The 19,666-nt window shown below is 36.9% G+C and overlaps 1 protein-coding gene across 3 annotated transcripts in view; it reads right to left on the bottom strand.

Annotated features, from left to right (window-relative positions):
- Nucleotides 1-19,666, bottom strand: part of bchs (WD repeat and FYVE domain containing 3 bchs) — a 1,305,514-nt gene that overhangs the window by 129,203 nt on the left and 1,156,645 nt on the right. For all 3 annotated transcript variants that reach the window (XM_090399415.1, XM_090399420.1, XM_090399430.1), the window contains exon 62: nucleotides 13,455-13,702. In XM_090399415.1, the coding sequence (XP_090255541.1) occupies nucleotides 13,455-13,702 (248 nt within the window). The remainder of the gene's footprint in view (nucleotides 1-13,454; nucleotides 13,703-19,666) is intronic.

The raw sequence follows: 19,666 nt of genomic DNA, 5'->3' as shown, positions 1-19,666 counted from the left end.
CACTTTCTAACGAAGAATTAATACACTTAGAAACAAACCATACATTTGATGAGGAACAACAAGAGCCAGTTGTTCACCGACAATTAATCTCAAAGGATTTATCGAATGTGCTTATTCATTTCGAACAAGAAATAAACATCCTACTTCAATAACGATCCTAATGAAGAATGCAGCGCCAAAGTTTCTCGTGGCATTAACACAGTTATTAACTGTTACAAAGAATTGCAAAAAGAAAAGGGACTCAATACAACAAATGTGGGACAAATTTTTTAAACTGGGTCCTCAGACAAAAACAGATGGTGACACTAACGAAGTGATGTTGTGCAAATCGTCATCAGACTGATTCAAAAATTAAAAAAAAAAAAAAAAACTGTTCATTTGTTATATGTGTTTTATTTTGTTTTATTTTATTATCATCATCATCAAATTCCTGCCATGTACCCTCAAGGAGTGTAGAGGATATGATAGTACAACATGAAAAAAAAAAAAATACATCATTACTAACTTCCTATCTACAATTTTCCATCAAATCGGTCTGCTTGTCAAGACTCCAACATTATCAGATCTTATATTTCTATTGTCTAAGATACTTTGTACTGTATCAATCCACCTATATCTTGGTCTTCCTCTGGGTTGTTTTGCTGCCAATCTGGCAGAGAACACTTGTTTTACTAATCTTTCTTCGCCCATTCTGTTTAAGTGACCATACCACCTGAGATTAGCTCTGCTAACGCATTCCTGGATGTTGACAATGTCAAGTTCTTTCCTAATATCCTCATTTTTAATATGATATTGCCATTGATGCCATCTGTTCACGCCTATAATCTTTCTCAGGACTCTCATATCTGTGGTCTCTAGTCTTTGGTCAAGTGTTTTACTTCTGACCCAGCTCTCAGATCCATAAGTTAAAACTGGTTTGAACACTGTCTTGTATACAGCTAATTTAGTGTTCCGACTAATTTCTCTCTTATTCCATATGAATTTGTTCAATTGACTTCCTACCATACCAGCTTTGCTGATTATGTTGTCTGTTTCTATATTTAATTTACCATCTTCACTAAAACTCGTGCCTAATTAGCTGAAATGTTTCACTTGTTCCACAGGTTCTCCATTCACAACACAGTTGACATTTTCAATGATTCTGCCTATTTTCATTGTCTTTGTCTTTTTATTGCTGACCCTCATACCATATCTATTACAACAGCTATTCAATTTAGTCAGAGAATCTTGCAGACTTGTAGCGGATTTATTTAGAAGTATAACATCATCCGCATAAAGCAAAAAGCTGACATTAACATCTCCAATTTTGATATCATGTTTAATACCACTTTCCTTCATAATGTTATCCATATAGATAATGAATAACAGAGGGGATAATGTACATCCTTGTCTGACACCAGATTTAACATTAAACCATCTTCCTGTACTTCCTTCAATTCTAATTGCTGACTTACAACTCAAATAAAGACTAAGTATTGTTTAGTCTTTATTTGAGTTGTCCTTAGTCTTACAGTGCAGCCACTGTAAGACTCTTATACCACCATACTTCAGCATTTCTGGTCGAATATCATCTACTCCTGCTGCCTTTCCACATTTCAAGCCTCTGATGGCTTTTTCTACTTCAAGTATGGATATGTATTCCTGACTGCATGCCTGGTCAGTGTTTTTTACCACTGTGCTGTCATCACTGCTCGTTTCATTTAGCAGTTTTTCAAAGTAATTACTCCATACTTCAAGGAAATCTTTTTCTCCCGTTTTCATGTCACCTTTATCATTTCTAACTCCTTTTACAGCACTTCTATCCTCCGTTCCTAAGCTTCTTCAACAACCTCCAGAATATTTTGCCATCTTCTTGATATTTATTTTCTATATTCTTGCCAAAGTCCTCCCATGAGTTTTGTTTAGCTAGTTTTACACAGTGTTTAGCATTCTTGCATTTGTCTCTGTATTCTCTGAGAGCACAAGCTGAATTATTTGACAGGAACTTTTGATATGCTTTCTTCTTTTCCTTCACTGTCTCTTTAACTCCTTGTGTCCACAATGGAGTTCTAATTTTTCTATCCTTACAGACAACTTCACCACATGCCTCTCTAGCTGAATCAATCAGGACTTTCTTCAAGGCTTGCCACTGAATCTCCAAGGTTTGATTCCTGTTCTCAAACTCTTTCATTTTTTCTTCAATAATCTTTGTGTATTTTAGTCTACAGTTCACATCTCAGAGCTGCTCAACTTCTATTCGCTTTAAAACTTTCTTACATGTTATTCTTTTCAATATGAAATTCAATTTTATCCTGCTCAAGACTAAATAGTGATCACTTCCAATTTCAAATCCTCTGTACACTCTGGTGTCCTGCACCAGGGAGAAAACATCACCATCAACAATAACATAGTCAATGAGACTTTTCTTATTCCTTGCCTCTTCTCTCAGTGTGAATTTGTGCACATTTTTATGTTGGAACATGGTGTTCCAATATAACCAGTAATAACCAGTCCATGTCCTGAGCAGAATTCCAACATATATTTGCCATGATTATTAGCTCTGCTCTTTTCTCCAAATTTTCCCAAAATATTTTTGTATGTCTGACAATCATTTCCTACTCTGCTATTTAGATCCCCAACAAGGACCGACTTTTACTTTTTCATTGTGTCAGTTGCTTTTTCTAATGCCTCAAAAAATTCCTCACTTCTACCTTAGCAGAACATTCTGTGGGACCATAGGCACAAATAAGTCTCATTGTCCAGTTCACCATTCTCATATTTGCCCACATTACTCTACTTGAGACTGACTGCCATTCAAGAAGATTAGCCTCGTATTTTGTGTGGAATACTATGGCTACTCCTTCTTTTCCTTGATTGTCACTGCCTGAATATAACATTTTGTATTTATTGCTCAGAAAGATCTCACCAGTTTTTGTCTTTTTTGTTTCAGTCACCCCTATTATGTTGATCTGGTACTTATCTAATTCCTCAGCTAGCTCCATTTCTTTGCCATTCAGGCTTCTTATGTTGATAGTACTGATCTTTAACTCTGGTGATGTTCAGTTGGGGTTTGTTTTCAGATTTGTTCCAGTAGTTGACTTTTCGCTGTTCGCCCTAGTTCCCTGGTGAAAACAACGGGGACCTTGTTTATCCAGGCGACGCCCCAGCCGGCATGAAATTTTGTCATGTCATACCATCATTTTTTTTTATTTTTTATTTTGGTTTAACCAATAAGAATACAATTTGGTCGGCTAAATCCCAAATTGACAGCCCATCCTTGTTTTCGTTCAGTATCCAAGTAGATACCCAACAGGGTGCACCACAGGAAGGTGAGGACTGGACATTAGTTCAGAAGCCCTGGTCGGTTCTCCGCATTCCCTTAAAGGCTATGTGGAGGTCTCCTCTCAGTTATACAGCTTTGACCCTTAAGCACTCCCTTTTTATTTATTTTTTATTTATTTTATTTTATTTTTTTTATTAGTATTGTAGAATTATATTTTTGTTTTTATTAATAACTAATGTAAACGATATTTTAAATGAAATAAAAAATGTATTTTCCACCAGAAACCCAATGATTTTCTATTTTTTTATAAAATTGGAACGGATCTTACCGAATTTATATGGCTTTATATGGAAATAAATGATTCGTTATACAGCATTTTGCTTTGCGGCCGACTTTCTTCGAACATATCTCAGCCATATAGCAAGTTATGAGTATATTTTGAAATAACAGCAATACTATTACTCAGCATACTTTACTTTATGGTAATTAATACAGTTTCATCAGTCGGTAGAGATCAAGCCCTCTGGTTGGAAATATCTGGATTCAAATTCAATCTAGGATGATGCAAAGAATCTTTATCATTGGACTTTTCAATTGAAGATGAGTAAGATGATCTCATATGGAAGTGGCAGGATTCCCCCCCCCCCACCCCAGAAACTGAGTTTTCATTCTGTAAAACAGCCAAATCATCTGAAAGACAAATGCAACTTGCAGCCATTCCCACAAAGCAGATCAGTCATACCCACAAACCATTCTATTATGAGCAATATTAGCTTTCTAAGAAGTCAAGTTGCTTGGCTGTGACAGGGTACTGAGCCTACCATGAATGGAAAGACAAGACGAGAAATACTGTTCCCTAAAGAAAGGTATTATTTTCTCCTCGGTAATATGATTCAATTATGTACCATGCATAAGGTATATAAATGAATGTACAAGGGGGGATAAAGACCTCAAGAAAGTGCACCGTAAATGTTCACTAGTTGATGAATTCTGCATGATACTATTATGAAGTTGTCATGACAGAGAGAACAATGGCCACAATGCTACAGGGTAACCTAACCAGTGCTTTTTTTTTTTTTTTTTTTTTTTTTTTTTAATGGTACATAATGGTATAGCAAACTGGCACCTTTATTGACTGCACTTGGGAGTGGAATATCAGGGTTACCCTGATGCCATGTGAGCACCACTGCAAGTCTTGGGCCCTGTCCCAAAACCATGGTGAAGGAGACTTACTGCAACACACTTGACCCTTGCAGGCAAGCACACCTGCCGAATGATCTTGGTCAGGCGATCCAGGATCGACTGTCTTACCAAAGCAGTGCAAGTCTATTAGATCTCCCTTTCTGGATGTCCACGTGTTGCATCGCAGCACGCGCACACACACAGCAGGAAGGTATTGGATCCTAGTGATGACAGTCTGGAAGATAGGATAGTAAAAAAGATTCAGGAAAAGAAGAGTGAAAAATACATGAAGAAAAGCAAAGAAAAAGAGAAAGAATGAAAAGGGCCATTACATCACTGGGAGGTTCCCTTGCACCAAGAACAGGTGCTTCACATGGAGGGGCACGAGGGAAGACTATCATGTTTAGTGCAGGTAACATTGTCTACATTCATGCCAACAGCCAGTATAATCTCTTTTATGTTGCAAGTGAGTATAGCAGTAGTTTTGAGCTGTGATAAAAAAAAAGTGTTTTTAATTAGTGTATATTGTGGCTTTCATTGCTAATTTTGCTGCATTCTTTTCAGTTTGGATACAAGTGCCCTTCAGTGGTTTTGTTGAAATTTTTTGTTGTTTATGTTGTGTTTTGCTACTTCAGCTTCTAAAGATAGCGTCCATAAAGAAACATACATCAGCAGCATGGAAGACTTCTGTACGAAAGTCTGCCTTTGCCTTAGATTTTGCAGTGGATGCATTGCAAAAACTGCTCTATATATGCACCGAAAAATGTGAAAGATCTCTGGACTGCTTGGGTTAATGTACGTGAAAAGTGTCTGGATAGATTAGAGCAATTAGAAATGGGAGCAAACATTGGGACCATAGTAGAAGAGCTTCGGCAGGAGTTAATGAAAAGAAAAGAAAAGAAAAGTGAAATGAAACATCTAGAAGAGGATATTAAACAGCTAAAGGAGAGATTGGCTGATGATAAGGAGGAAGTTAATGATATAAAGAAAGAGTCAAAGGATAGTCGTATATCAGTGTATAGGGACTCGATCATTAGAAGTGTGACTACTAATAAAGTGCACAAAACATGCTTTCCTGGTGGAACAATAAAGCAAATAACCGATGCGTTGCTGAAAACGAAATACTGGGAGTCAAAATTAGTGGTAGTCGTGGGCAGAAATGACTTAGTTGGAGAGAAGAAGAACACTGATAGAAACTTGATGAAATTGTTGCAGCAGGTAAAGAAGAATAGTGTTGTTGGGAAAATCGTAGGTGTGTTGCCCAGATATGATAACAGTGAATTGAGAAGGAGAGCAGAGATAATGAATAATAAGACAGCTGAGTTGTGTGAGACAAAGGAGGGTTCAATTTGTAAATCTGTGGAGTGAATTTGAAGAGAAGTTCAAATAGTAGAAACTTGAGGATTATATTTTGGGTTTGGTGTTGGACATTTAGAAAGGTTATTATTTGCTGAGAAAGCACAAAGTGAAGGCATTAATGTAGCAAATGATCAGAGTCTACCTGTGGAACAGGATAGCACAAATCAACAGATTGTACAGCAGGAGGAAGATGGATATGAGATAGAAGATGTGGTTGCAGCAGCAGCACAAGGTGATGGAGTGCATAAAGGTGAGGATGAGACAGGTAAGAGTGGAAATCACAATCAGGATCAGGGAAACGGGAGTGGTCAAACTGAAGAGAGAGGTCTAGTATAGCAGCTAGAATAGAGAATGCTGGTGCTGGTAGGATGGCCTCAAACACACAGTGATTGTTATGTTTATACACAAATGCAAGGAGTATTTGAAATAAGAAAGCTGAATTTGTGGCATTGATTGAGATGGTAAGCCCAAAAGTAATCGGAATAAGTTAAACTTGGTTGTCTGAGGAGGATGTGATGTCGAGAATGGAATTAGAAGTATATATAATTTTCTGAAAGAACAGAGATGTGAAAAGAGGAGGGCGGGAGTGCTATTAATGATTGAAGAGGAATTGCATCTGCAAAGTGTGGAAGTTGATGGTGCATGCACGGATTTTGAATGTCTGTGGTGAGAAGTTGAAATAAACAGATTAGTATATCTGATAGGATGCTATTATAGGCCAGGAAATGCAGAGAATACTGATTGTGAAATGTTTAGGCAAATTAATTGGGCATGTAAAAAGAAGATGATCCTGATGGGAGACTTTAATTACAGGAATATAGACTGGAAGGAGGAGATAGCGTATGGGAACAAAGAGAGGAGTTTGTGGAATTTCGGAGAGATAAGTATCTTAAGCAGCATGCGATTGAACTAAAGACTTTAATGTTTTGGATTTGGTGATAACTTCACAAGATGTAGTTGTTAATGAGATGTTGACACCGCCACCAGTTGGTGAGAGTGATCATGAGGTACTTGTTTGGGAAGTGATGAAATAAGAAAAGGTCACTGCCAAAAATGGATACATGTGGAAGTATAAAGTAGGTGATTATAGGAAGCTCTATAGTCAGTTAGCATCAGTATGTTGGATAGATGAGCTGGGCAGAAAAGATGGTGAAAATGCATGGAAACTCATAAGGCAGTATCTGACAAAAGCAATGTATGACTGCATACTGAGGGCTAACTAAGTCGCCGTCAATATGGATAAAATACATCACTCCTCTAAACTTCGTATCCATTGCATATTCCAATGTAATATCAATGGTATTATAATTTTAATATGCACTTTGCATTCATGGTAACCTTGACATACATACACATCATGGCCAGTTGGGTGGTTAAGCGAGTAAATAGAGTGGGAGTGAAATGGATGAATAGCGAAATCAAGCAAGCCATGCTGGAAAAAAAAAAAAAATGTTATGGAGGTAGGTACAAGACAGTTGGTGGTGATCAAATCCATGAAGAATGTAAAGTGTAGGCTAGAAAGGTGATGATCATGGTAAAAAAAGAAAAAGTGCAGTATGAGAGGAGATTGGCTAGTCAGGCCGAGGTTAACTTGAGGGAATTTTTCTGCTACATGGCAAGCAAGAGGAAGAATAATTATGGCAGACTAACACTGGTGGATAGTCATGGCAGCAGACTAACAGCTGCAAAGGATATAGTGGAATTATTGAACGAGCACTTTATCAGTGCATATCATACTGGTATAAATTATCCGGTACAATATATAGAAGAGAGGCAAGTTATTAGGAGAATTGGAAGTGAAAGAAACAGTGGTGTATCAGATGTTGGATGGGTTAGATGTGAATAAGGCTGTGGGAATAGATGACATATCACCATGTATGCTTAAGGAATGTGCACTGCAGTTGGTTATGCCCTTGACCTGGTTATTTAATGAAAGTCTTGAAATGGGTAGGGTTCCTAAGGAGTGGAAAGAGGACAAAATAGTACCATTCCATAAGCATGGTTCTAAGACAGAAGTCTCTGACTATAGGCCAGTCTGTATAACTGCAGTTGTGGTCAAGGTGTTGGATAGATTGATAAGGATTAGAATACAGGATTGGGTTGATGGACATGGCATTCTTTATGAAGGTCAGTATGGATTTATAAAGGGTAGGTGCTGCTTCAGTAATTTACTTGCATTTTTTGATAAGGTGACGAGTGTGTTAGATAAGGGAGAACCATATACAGTGATATTCTTGGACTTTGCAAAAGTATTTGATAGATTACCACTTTGATAAGTTGGTGTACAAGCTGCAGAGGATGGGAATAGACAGTACATTGGTTAGATGGATCAGAGAATGGTTCTCTGAATGATACCAGCAGGTCATGTATGATGGAGTCTCAAAAAAAGAAGGGTGACCAGTGGCATGCCCCAGGGTTTTGTTCTTGGGCCTCCTGCTGTTTAACTTGTTTGTAAATGATATATCATGTGGACTGACTGGGGATCTTCAGTTATTTGCTAATGATGAAAAGTTGGGAAGAATTATAAGTAGCACTGCTGATGCTGAATCCCTTCAGGAAGATTCAAATAGACTTTTTACTTAGACAAAAGAATGGGATTATAATTTTAATATCAATAAGTGTAAGGTGTTGCATTTTGGAGTGCAGAAATATAAGGCGATGTACTATATTGATGGTGCCATACTGCAGGAAGTGGATGAGATTACAGATTTAGGAGTGACGGTTGACAGCAGACTGAAGTTTAGAGGGCATATTGCTAGAGTTGCAAAATGTTGCACATCATTGTGCTGCTATGATAAGAAGTATTCTAACATGCAAGGATAAGGAAGTGGTTGTGCCACTGTATAAGGCACTGGTCAGACTACACTTGGACTACTGTGCTCAGATCTGGTCACCAGGTTTTTCAATGTGATGTGGAGACATTGGAGAGGGTCCAGAGATGAGAGACTAAGAAAATATCAGGAGTTTGGAATGCTGGCTATGTTGAAAGGTTGAAGAGATGTGGATTGAGGAGAGGTGATATGATAGAGACATTTAAGTTAGTGAGAGGATTTTATCAGATTAATCCAGAGAGGATTATAAAAAGAGTAGAAGGTGAGAGGGTGGAAGAACCAGAGGTCATTCTTGGAAGTTATGTAAAAGTGTGGTGAAGAAGGGTGTGAGGAGTAGATTTTTTACATGGAGAATTGTCAGTGAATGGAATGCATTACCAGAATGTGTTTTGTTAATGCAAGGAGTGTTAAGGACCTTAAGATTCTATATGATAAATATGTTGTCAGTTGAATGAATCTCCCATGATGAGTCTGTCGACTCCATGGAGGGTGTAATAATAAGTAATAATAATAATAAGTGCATTCCAAATGGCAGTCAGATTACTGAACTTCCCAATGTAGGAAAAAAATACCAGCTATTGGGATGCATAGATAAAGATTTGGTTTTAGGCTATATTTATGTGAAAATTTTTTCCTTTGAGGTGAGAAAGAGGGGGCATTTGTTTTGATATGAAGGTGCTGAATAGGCAATGTGCAGAACACATCAGTAGCTTCATATGTATTCATATACCTTGACAATGGATAGGATCAAACTATTGAAAGATACCCCTCTCTTGCAGAAAGATAGACTTGTAACTCAAAATCAAAGCTTTGAATAAACAAGTGCATAGCAAGGAAATGAATGGATGCAAGGACTATAGCAATAAATTCTGCTTTTCTGGGCATGGGTCAGGAGCAAAGTAATCAGATGATATTCGTCTCGAAGGGCTGGAAGTTGTAGTCTTTGTGAAATGCTTCATGAGGAAGTTTGTTCCACAGAACTGAGGTAGATGGAAAGAAGAACAAATGAGAGTAGCACGACTGTAAAAGGGATGTTGGGTAGCTGCTGCTCGTGTTACAGGTTTAACAGAAATGGGAGACATGATGATGCTAATTCTGCTAAACGGAGCTCATGGAAATATCTGTAGCAAGATATAATGGGGAAATTGACCATCTATGGGACAGTGGTCATTATTCAGCCAAACTTCTCTCTTCTGAACAGCACCAAGAATTATTAGTGATGTTTTTTTTTTTTTTTTTTTTGGTATACCATCAATAATGTGAGAGCAGTATTTCAAAGTTGGGTAGAATTATGATTTCAACAGATTAAGCAGATGGACAGATAAAAAGTAATGTCTTGAAGGAAAAAGGATGCTGAGATTTTGTAAGCCAAGATTGCTATGAAGTGATGTTTGCACAGGAAAAGCTAGTAGTAACTATCAGTCCAACAAGAGAGACATCTGGTCTTGATTGTTGTGCTAAGCATTATCAAAGGTAAGGGGACCAGAACTACGACTTTTTTTTTTTTGCAGAAAAGAGAAAACACTGTGATTGAATGCACTGAAGATGACTAAATTGTTATCAGTAAACTGAACAATGGTGTGGAGATCAGCTTTTAGTGCACTTATTTCAGATGATCTTGAATCTTAAGCACTTCAAGGTTTATCTGCTTACTAAACAACTTAAGGAAATTACAACGTACAATAAACATTAAATTAAACTTTAATATATTTTAAATATTTCAGCAATGTCACATTGCCATCTTCAAAGGAACTTACAATAAAGACACATCCAGGCAGGCACTAAAAACACAGTAAATGAGAAATGAAGCGAGGAAGCTATGGTTTTCCTAAAAGTCCTGATGGTGCACCCTAGTGAGCTATGTAGGTATTCTTGGCCATTGGGCTGAAGGTCTACTGATGTAAGCTTCCCAAATTTGGGGCAGTCTCATGCAACCAAATTTCTTGAAGTATGACATGTTTCTTAGGACTGAGGCTGATTCCATGAATAATCTTTCAAATTTGAACTTGCTACGGTGTATTATTGTGACTTTCTTCCACAGTATTCTGTGGCGTGAATCCAGAGCATGGGCTGCAAGACCAGAGAGGCTGAACTGGTGAAACCGGATGTAGTCCTTGTATTCTGAAATTCTGGTATTGGCTGTCCTGCCTGTTTGGTCAAAATAGGATGACCTTACAGCTGAAAGAGACCTGGTATACACTAGGTAGGTCTAGGGGGAGTGGTTGGTCTTTAGTGGAGCAGATAAGGGATGTCAATTTTCTATATGGTCTGTAACAAGAGGTCAAGTCATGTTTTTTTAGGATTTTGATAATTTTTTCCAAATTGACTAGAATGTAGGGAATAGTGATGAATTTAGAGTAATCCTTGTTGTGAGGGGAGGGGGTTGTGGTTTGTTGGTTTTAATATTTTTTTAATTTTTTTTTTTGGGGGGGAAGGTAGCCATTAGCTGAGAAAGTGTTCAGGATGTGATTTAGTTCATTGATTAGGGTCATTTGAACAGATTAGTTTGGACAGATTTGAACAGATTAGACCTACCTGGTGTATACCAGGTCCCTTGCAGCTGTAGTTATCCTAATTTGGCCAAACAGGCAGGACCGCGAATATCAGAATTTCAGAACACAAGGATTACATCCGGTTTCACCAGTACAGCCACTCTGGTCTTGCAGACCATGCTCTGGATACATGCCACAGAATACGGTGGAAGAATGCTACAATAATACACCATAGCAAGTTCAAATTTGAAAGACTATTCATGGAATCAGCCTCAGCCCTAAGAAACATGCCAAACCTCAACAAATTTGGCTGCATGAGACTCCCCCGAATTTGGGAGGCTACATCAGGGGACCTTCAGCCCAACGGCCAAGAATACCTACATAGCCCACTAGGGGACACCATCAGGACTTTTAGGAAAACCATAGCTTCCTCGCTTCATTTCTCATTTACTGTGTTTTGCCTGCGTGCATGTGTCTTAATTGTAAGTTCCTTTAAAGATGGTGAAGTAACGTTGCAGAAATATTGGAAATATATTAAAGTTTAACTTAATGTATATTCTATTGTACGTTGTAATTTCCTTAAGTTATTTAAGGAAATTACAACCTTTTTATGAGAAAGGTAGTAATTAAGCCTTTCTACGAGAATTCAAAGTTTATCATGTGAGTAGGATGCGGGAGGGAGATCATCAGTATAACTGTGGAAGTTCAGTGTGATAAAGTTGATAATCTGATGGGAAACATGTGTCAATTCTTTTTGGAATTGACTGCATATAGTTGTATTGGCTGTATATGAACAGGTGTTAGTTCAGGAGCACAACTGGTGGGATACCATAAGGACCAGAAGTGTTGTTGGTATTCAGGTTGTTCAAGATGCTTCTGATGTCTTTCTGGCTACAGGAGGCATGTGATACAATGTTTCATGTAAAGTGGGGGTGATTTGTTTTAGTCATCTAGAAAGAAGATGGATGAGAAGAATGATACCAAGGTGGGTTATCTTAGGTGATGTTATATGCTGCCATATGGGTCGGAAAGAGAGAGAAAGAGGTGGAGGTATGTGGAGGTGGAGAACAGAAATTGCATTTGCAAGAGACTAGAAAGTAGGACTTCCATTAGTGCAGGCAACAAGTTTTATATATTTAGTCCTTTGAAAGTCAGACTTATCCCTGTTAATGATGGTTCTGCAAGTGTGGTGAGCTTCAGTGTAAACTGTGAAAGAAGTTAGATGATATACCTAGCTTTATTATCACTTGTTTCAAGCAGGACAGTCCAAGAATAAAAAAACAGCTTATGATAAGCTATTTTTATTCTTAGACTGTCCTGGCACTTAGAAAACCAAAAATGTGATAATGGGAGAATTCTGAACAGGATGAGGAATGGAGACTCTGGTTTCGATATGGATAATTTTTTTTGGAAAAAGACATCCTCTAGATCTGAAGAATGGAAACAGTCTGATGGAAATGAGGAGTAAAAGTCTCAGAGGTTTACCCACTTGTTCTTGTAGTGCCATAGGACCTTTCATGCCTCAATCCAACCTGACTTATAGAGAATATCATCATTAGCATGCATACTATCTATTAAGCAAAATAGTTTTTTTATTGCCATTCAAATACAACTTATTTATTTCAACTATTTTTGATTGCGTGAACTCAATTAATGCAACAATTTCTTCAATAATTTAATATGCAGTAGGTATAACTCAATTATAAAATGTGAAATTAACAAAGGAATAATAACTGTTAATTGTTTATAAGATGTACCTTGGATATTTTGTTGATTTTATTTCTAATTCACGGTTTCTGATCTAATAAACTCAAACTGTTGAGTTTATGAACACTGTTGAAATCTTCTAAAGCAGAAGTTGAGAGAATAAGTATAATGGGCCATCTCTGTAAAGTTATATAATTATGGATGTCATGAAAAAAGGAATGAGCAGTAGGTATTTTTGCATGAAGGGGTAATAAGTGATACACCTAGATGATACTGGAATCTAACGTTAAAAAGGATAATCAGGGCTTGAATATTTACTTTAAAGTGTGATGTGACAGTTATCACAGCAAAGAGATGTGGATGTCACATAATTAATCTTTGAGTCAATGGAAATCCATCTATAATGATGATAATAATTTTGGAATTAAAACATTGCCTTCATTGGTTAGACTGATTAACATATGATTTGGTTTCCTATCTAATATTAAGTGAGCATTTATATGATTGGCTTAGATCTAAAAAAGGAATAATGTCCCAAGGAGTAATGTATTTATATCAAAACATTTACTTGGAGAACACATACGGAAACAAATAGCTAAAAACTTCAAACTTAATACTTACAGAATTGGTGCCAGCTGTAATCACAATTTTATCATTTGGATACGCAGAACATAATATTTCTCCAGCTGGAGTATCCTCCCAAACAAAAGTGGCTTTTTCTGTTTCATAAGGTCCTGTCCGTACACTATGATCTGCAAATCCCCAAGCTACATAACGGTTATAATAGGGAGGAACTAGTACTTTGTTTTGCTCTACTGCCAGCAAATTCTTCTCATGTTGGATTATCTGTCCAACAGCACCTTTCAGTTCTGTAACATAAATATTTGTTACTCAAAATGAAAATTTATTTTAATATGTATAGTTGGAATGGAGATAGGTAATTAACATGTTTCAATTCTATAATCTACAGAACAGACATAATGAAGTTACAAATGAAAAACCAACAATTTAGAATTGCTGCACCACACAATCAACTGTCAAGAACATTACATACTATTCAGAGGTATCAACGGAACATTAAGAAAAATGATTCGAATATGTCTATGATTGTTGCAGAGAGGAACCAATCTGCCCCTATACAACTACTGGATAAAGAAATTTTATGCAATTAAACAAGAATTAATTCATAGAACAGATTTCATGCATTAAGCTTCGGGAACTCCTAAGAGATTAATGAATTGGATGCTATTAGAAATTTTGCTAAGCATAAAATTCAAATATACTTATATAAAAAAGAACAGAAGTGGAACATGTAATCAATACCAAAGACAATATTTATAAGGAATATTCATTTATATACAGTATTTATTGTATTATTATCCTCACTTCTGTGCTCACATCCTAATTATACAGCTTCCAGGGATGGTCTCTTGTTCTCCCTGTCTCTTACCCCTCTCTATAAAAAAAAAACTTCATCCACATTAATCTGGTAATAACCCATCCCCCATACCAACTTATATGTCCTAATCATATCTCCACTTAATCCTCAACATTCCAGAGACCAGAAACCACTTGAGTCAATTGTCTCTAAACCCTTAGTGATATCTCTTCATTCATTTGAAAACCAAATGACCAAATTTATGCACAATAATCCATATGCAGCCTCATTAAAGCCTTATACAATGTAGCCTCATTAAAGCCTCATTAAACCCTTATACAAATACAATATATAAATTGTTTTTGTTTAGGTTTTATGGTGCAAGAACAACTATGGTCAACCCTAGTCCCCCAAAAGAAAAAGGAAAAAAACACTAGAAAATTTTCCAAAAATCTTTTCCTAATTAAAATTCATTTTTTTAAATTTATGTTGTGTCGTGTCTTCAATTTCTATACTACTTCTGAATTAGCAGTCACATAAGGCTGGAATACCCTATAGCTCTCAGGAATCACGGCCATTGTGAATGCAAGGTCAACAAGGTACTGCTTGGGCAGACTGAGCACTACTTCGTTTACCCAAGCCAGACCAGAGGAGATCATTGGTATCATGTATTGGCGATCACTTCAGATGCTCAGTCATAGGTCGTATGCAATGCGTAGTGTTTATTCTCAAATCATCTACTCAACTCGGCTCCCCAACATTAAATCCTGAGTAATTCCACATATATCCTTTCCTCACTGCTGTGAGGAAAGGATATATGTGGAATTACAAGGCTGATAATTATGAAAAACTTAAGAGACAGCTTGGAGCTATAGCATGGAATGAGGTGTTAAGCATGAGGGAGATAAATGCTCAGCGTAAACTGACCAAAAGATATTTACCATCGACGTGTGAATGTATTCTGAAGGTTAAAATACTGAATAAAGTATGTGAAGGGGGGAGGAGGTACTGATAAACACCTAGAACAAAAATGATATTAAAGTAACTGATATAACCACCAAAAAAGAACATATCTTAAAACTCATGTCTCATCAAATTGTAATAATTTGTTCTTTTTCTTTTAGGATATTATAAGAAGACATAAAATTAATTAATTTTTGTTCTAGGTGTTTATGAGAATTTTTCAGCTCCCCCCCCCCCACACACACACCTGTAGATGTCAAATGGATGAATGAAGGGATTAAGCATGAAATTTGGAAGAAGAGGATATTGCAGAGGCAGCACAAGATGAATAAAGGTAGCAATCAATTGCATGAGGAGTATAAAGAGCAGACCAGGAGGGTGAGAAAAGCAAAACTACAGTATGAGTAGAAAAAATATCAAATCAGGCCAAGAGAGTTTTTCACATATGTAGCAAGCAGAAGAAAGAACGTTGATAGTAAGATGATGCTAATGGATGAAAATAGTAGAATGATACCTGCTGCAGAAGACATTGTTGAGGTATTCAGTGAACAACTTATAAAGTAGTTTCATCCTCATCAGGGTGAAATCATGAAAAACTCAAATGTAGGACATAGGAGAGGAAGGCTAAATTGTGAGTGAGCAGGAGGTATAAGAGTTAATAATAAGGTGACAGTATTTTATGACATATCATCAAGTCTTAAGACGTGACATATCATCACATGTTTTAAGGGAATCTTCCAAGGAATTGGCATGTCTGTTTAATATGAGTCAAAGAACAACATAGGTTTCAAAAGAGTAGAAGGAAGGTAAATTGTTCTACTGCATAAAGATGGTGATAAGGCTAAAACTACAAATTATAGATCACCCTGTATATCTGGAGTTGTGGTTAAGGTACTGGAAAGATTGAGTAAAAACTAGAATACAGAAATGGGTTGTAACAGCTGTACATGTCAGCATGGGTTTGTTGAAGAGAGATCACATTTTACTAACTTATTAATGTACTATAACAAGGTGACAAATGTCTTGGACAAAGGAGATACATATACAGTGGTATACTTAAATTTTGCAAAACCTTTTGATAAACTGCTACATGACAAGCTGTTAAATAAACTGAAACAGATGGGATGGATAACAGACTTGTGAGATGGATCAGTGACTGGCTGTCAGATAGGCATCAGAAAGTTGTGCGAGGGTGGTCTGAAAAGTTCTCGGCCTCGACCATACATGGCAACACTATTGGCAAGATTTTTTTTTTCTAAGTTTGTACATCTGTCATAAGTATCCATGTGAAATTACAATCATTCTATCAAGTAGTTTGTTTTATACTACTGTCTGAAGCAAAAATGTTGTCTGTATCCCTTGAAATGGATAAAATTGAGTATTGTACGATTATAAAATTCTTTCTAAAAAAAAGTTTAACGCCAAAAGAAATTCATTCGAAGTTCATAAAAGTTTATGGGCACTCTTTTCCTTCATTTTCGACAATTAAGAGATGGGCTGCCGAGGTTCAATGTGGCCACACCAACCTTGAAGATGATCCACATGAAGGACGTCCAAAAGGTGTAACAACACCAGAAATCATTGATCAAGTGCACAATATGGCATTGGATGACCAGCGAGTCAAAGTGCATGAAATTGCTGAGACTATAGACATTTCAAAAGAATGTGTAGGATATATTTTGCATGAAGAATTGCAAATGAAAAAGCTTTGTGCAAGATGGGTGCCATGTGTGCTCACAGCAGATCAAAAACGAACTCGCATGAAAATCTCTGAACAGTGCTTGGAGTGTTTTAACAGGAATAAAACTGATTTTGTGCATTGATTTATTACTATGGATGAGACTTGGATTCGCCATTACATACCAGAATCCAAACAGCAGTCAAAACAGTGGACAGAAGCCGGTTGTTCAGTGCCAAAGAAGACAGCGTCGGTTCCATCAGCAGGAAAGGTCATGGCATCGGTGTTTTGTGATACTAAAGGCATTTTGTTTATTAATTATCTTGAAAATGCTAAAACAATAACCGAGAAATATTATTCCGATCTTTTAACCAGACCAGACGAAAAAATTCCTGAGAAAAGACCCGGTTTGAAAAATAAAAAAATCATATTTCATAAGGACAATGCATCTGCCCACAAAGGTGTTTTGGCAATGGGAAAATTAAGGGATCTGCAGTATGAATTGTTGAACATCCACCCTATTCCCAAGATTTGGATCACTCTGACTTCTGTCTCTTCCCAAAACTAAAACTCTTCCTCGGTGGTCAGTGTTTTTTTTTTTTCGAATCAAGAGGTGATTGCAGCTGTAGAGTGGTATGTTGTAGATCTTACTGAGAACCACTACAGGGACGGGACAATGGCGCTGGAGCATCGCAGGAATAAATGTATTTGTCTTAAGGGAGATTATGTTGAAAAATAAAAATAATTTTAAATTATAAATTCGTTTATTCATTGTTAGGCCGAGAATTTTTTAGAACAACCAAGTATACGGGGATGCAGTATTCTGAAAGAGGAATGTCACTAGTAGCATGTTCCAAGTCTGTATTTTTTAAAAATGCAGTATTCTGAAACAGGAATGTCACTAGTAGCATGCTGGAAGTGGTCTGTATTGGGGCTCATTGTTGTTTAATTTGTATACTAATCATATTGGGATGGGTTATGCAACTGTCTGCAGATGATACAAAATTGACGTGAGCAATGCATGCTGAGTTAAGCATATGTGTTATGGTCATATTTTTTAAAACTTTTTGTATCTGATCCACACACAAAATGCCACTAGATCTATAGCACATTTGTGTCGTTTGTGGGCAAGAGGAATAGAAGAAAGAAGGAATCTTTTCACATTTTGCTTGAACATCTGAGGGAAGGCAGAGTGGGGAGACTGTTCCAAAGGACAGAAGTAGATGAGAGAGGAGGCAGTGAAGTTGGTTTGGCGATTTCAAGATGGACTGTAAATAGGTGTTTGTGGGCAGTGGCTCTTGTTTTAATGATTTTTGGAAGAGAGTGGAGGAATCAAAGTGGCCAATGCAGAGCACTGTCCATGAAAGTATCTGCAGAAGAAGCATAAGGCAGAAACAGAACATTTGTGAGATAGGGAATGAAGTGGATATGTGAGAGAGGGATCATTAATTAGCCAGACTGCTCTCTTCTGGATGGAAACGAGCAATTTTAGTGAGAGTTTTGGTGCACCGCCCCAAATACGGGTGCAATATTCCATGGCTGGGTGGATTTGGGCAGAAGCGAGGTAGTGTCTTGTGCAAAAAAAAAAAAAAAAGTACATACACCAAGTTTTTTTGCAGCTGCAGAAGATGTAGTTTCCTGGTTGTCCCAGGAAAGAACAGAAGTTCATGTCAGTTCAAAAAGAGAAATCTGACCTTACAGAAGGACCTGAATGGATTGTATGAATGAGCAGGTATAAGGAACTATCAGTTCAATGTTGCAAAGTGTAAGGTTTTGAAATTCATTAAGCAGTGATTGGATGCAAAGTATACACTTGGTAGGGAAACTTTAAAATATGTAGAGAAGTGAGAGATCTGGGAGTAGTGGTGGATATCATCATCAAATTCCTGATATATACCCTCAAGGGGGGGTGTACAGGATATGATAGTACTACATGAAAAATTCACATCATTACCAACTTCCTATCTACAATTTTCCTCCAAATCAGTATGTTAAATGTCAAGACTCCAATATTATCAGGTCTTATATTTCTCTCTTCTAAGGCCAAATCTTCCTCTGGGTCTTTTTTCCTGCTAATCTGGCAGAGAACACTTGTTTTGGTAATCTTTCCTGTCCCATTCTGCTTAAGTGATCAACCACCTGAGGTTAGCTCTGCTAATGCATTCATGGATGCAAACAATATCAAGTTCTTTCCTAATATCCTCGTTTTTTAATATAATATTGCCATTGATGCCATCTGTTCGTGCCTATAATCTTTCTCAGGACTCTCATATCTGTGGTCTCTAGTCTTTGGTCAAGTATTTTAATTCTAACCCAGCTCTCAGATCCATAAGTTAAAATTGGTTTAAACACTGTCTTGTAAACAGCTAATTTAGTGTTTTAGCTAATTTCTCTCTTATTCCATATAAATTTATTCAGTTGACTTCCTGCCATACCAGCTTTGTTGATTCTGTTGTCTATTTCCATATTTAACTTACCATTTTCACTAAAAATGGTTCCCAAGTATATGAAAGTTTTACTTGTTCTATAAGTTCTCCATTCACAATGCAGTTTATATTTTCAATGTTTCTGCCTATTTTCATTGTCGTTGTCTTGTTATTGCTGATCTTCATACCATATCTATTACAACAGTTATTCAATTTAGTCAGGGAATCTTGCAGACTTGTAGCAGATTTATTTGGAAGTATAACATGATTCACATAAAGCAAAGAGCTGATATTGACATCTCCAATTTTGATATCAAGTTTAATACCACTGTCCTTCATAATGTGATACATATAGATAATGAATAAGAGAGGGGATAATGTACATCCC

This window comes from Typopeltis vanoorti, chromosome 1, assembly GCF_054136105.1.
Source record: "Typopeltis vanoorti isolate ZY-2024b chromosome 1, IOZ_Tvanoo_1.0, whole genome shotgun sequence".
NCBI lineage: Eukaryota > Metazoa > Arthropoda > Arachnida > Uropygi > Thelyphonidae > Typopeltis > Typopeltis vanoorti.
The sequence above is the reverse complement of the archived record's forward strand: the minus strand, read 5'-3'. Positions and strand labels throughout refer to the sequence as shown.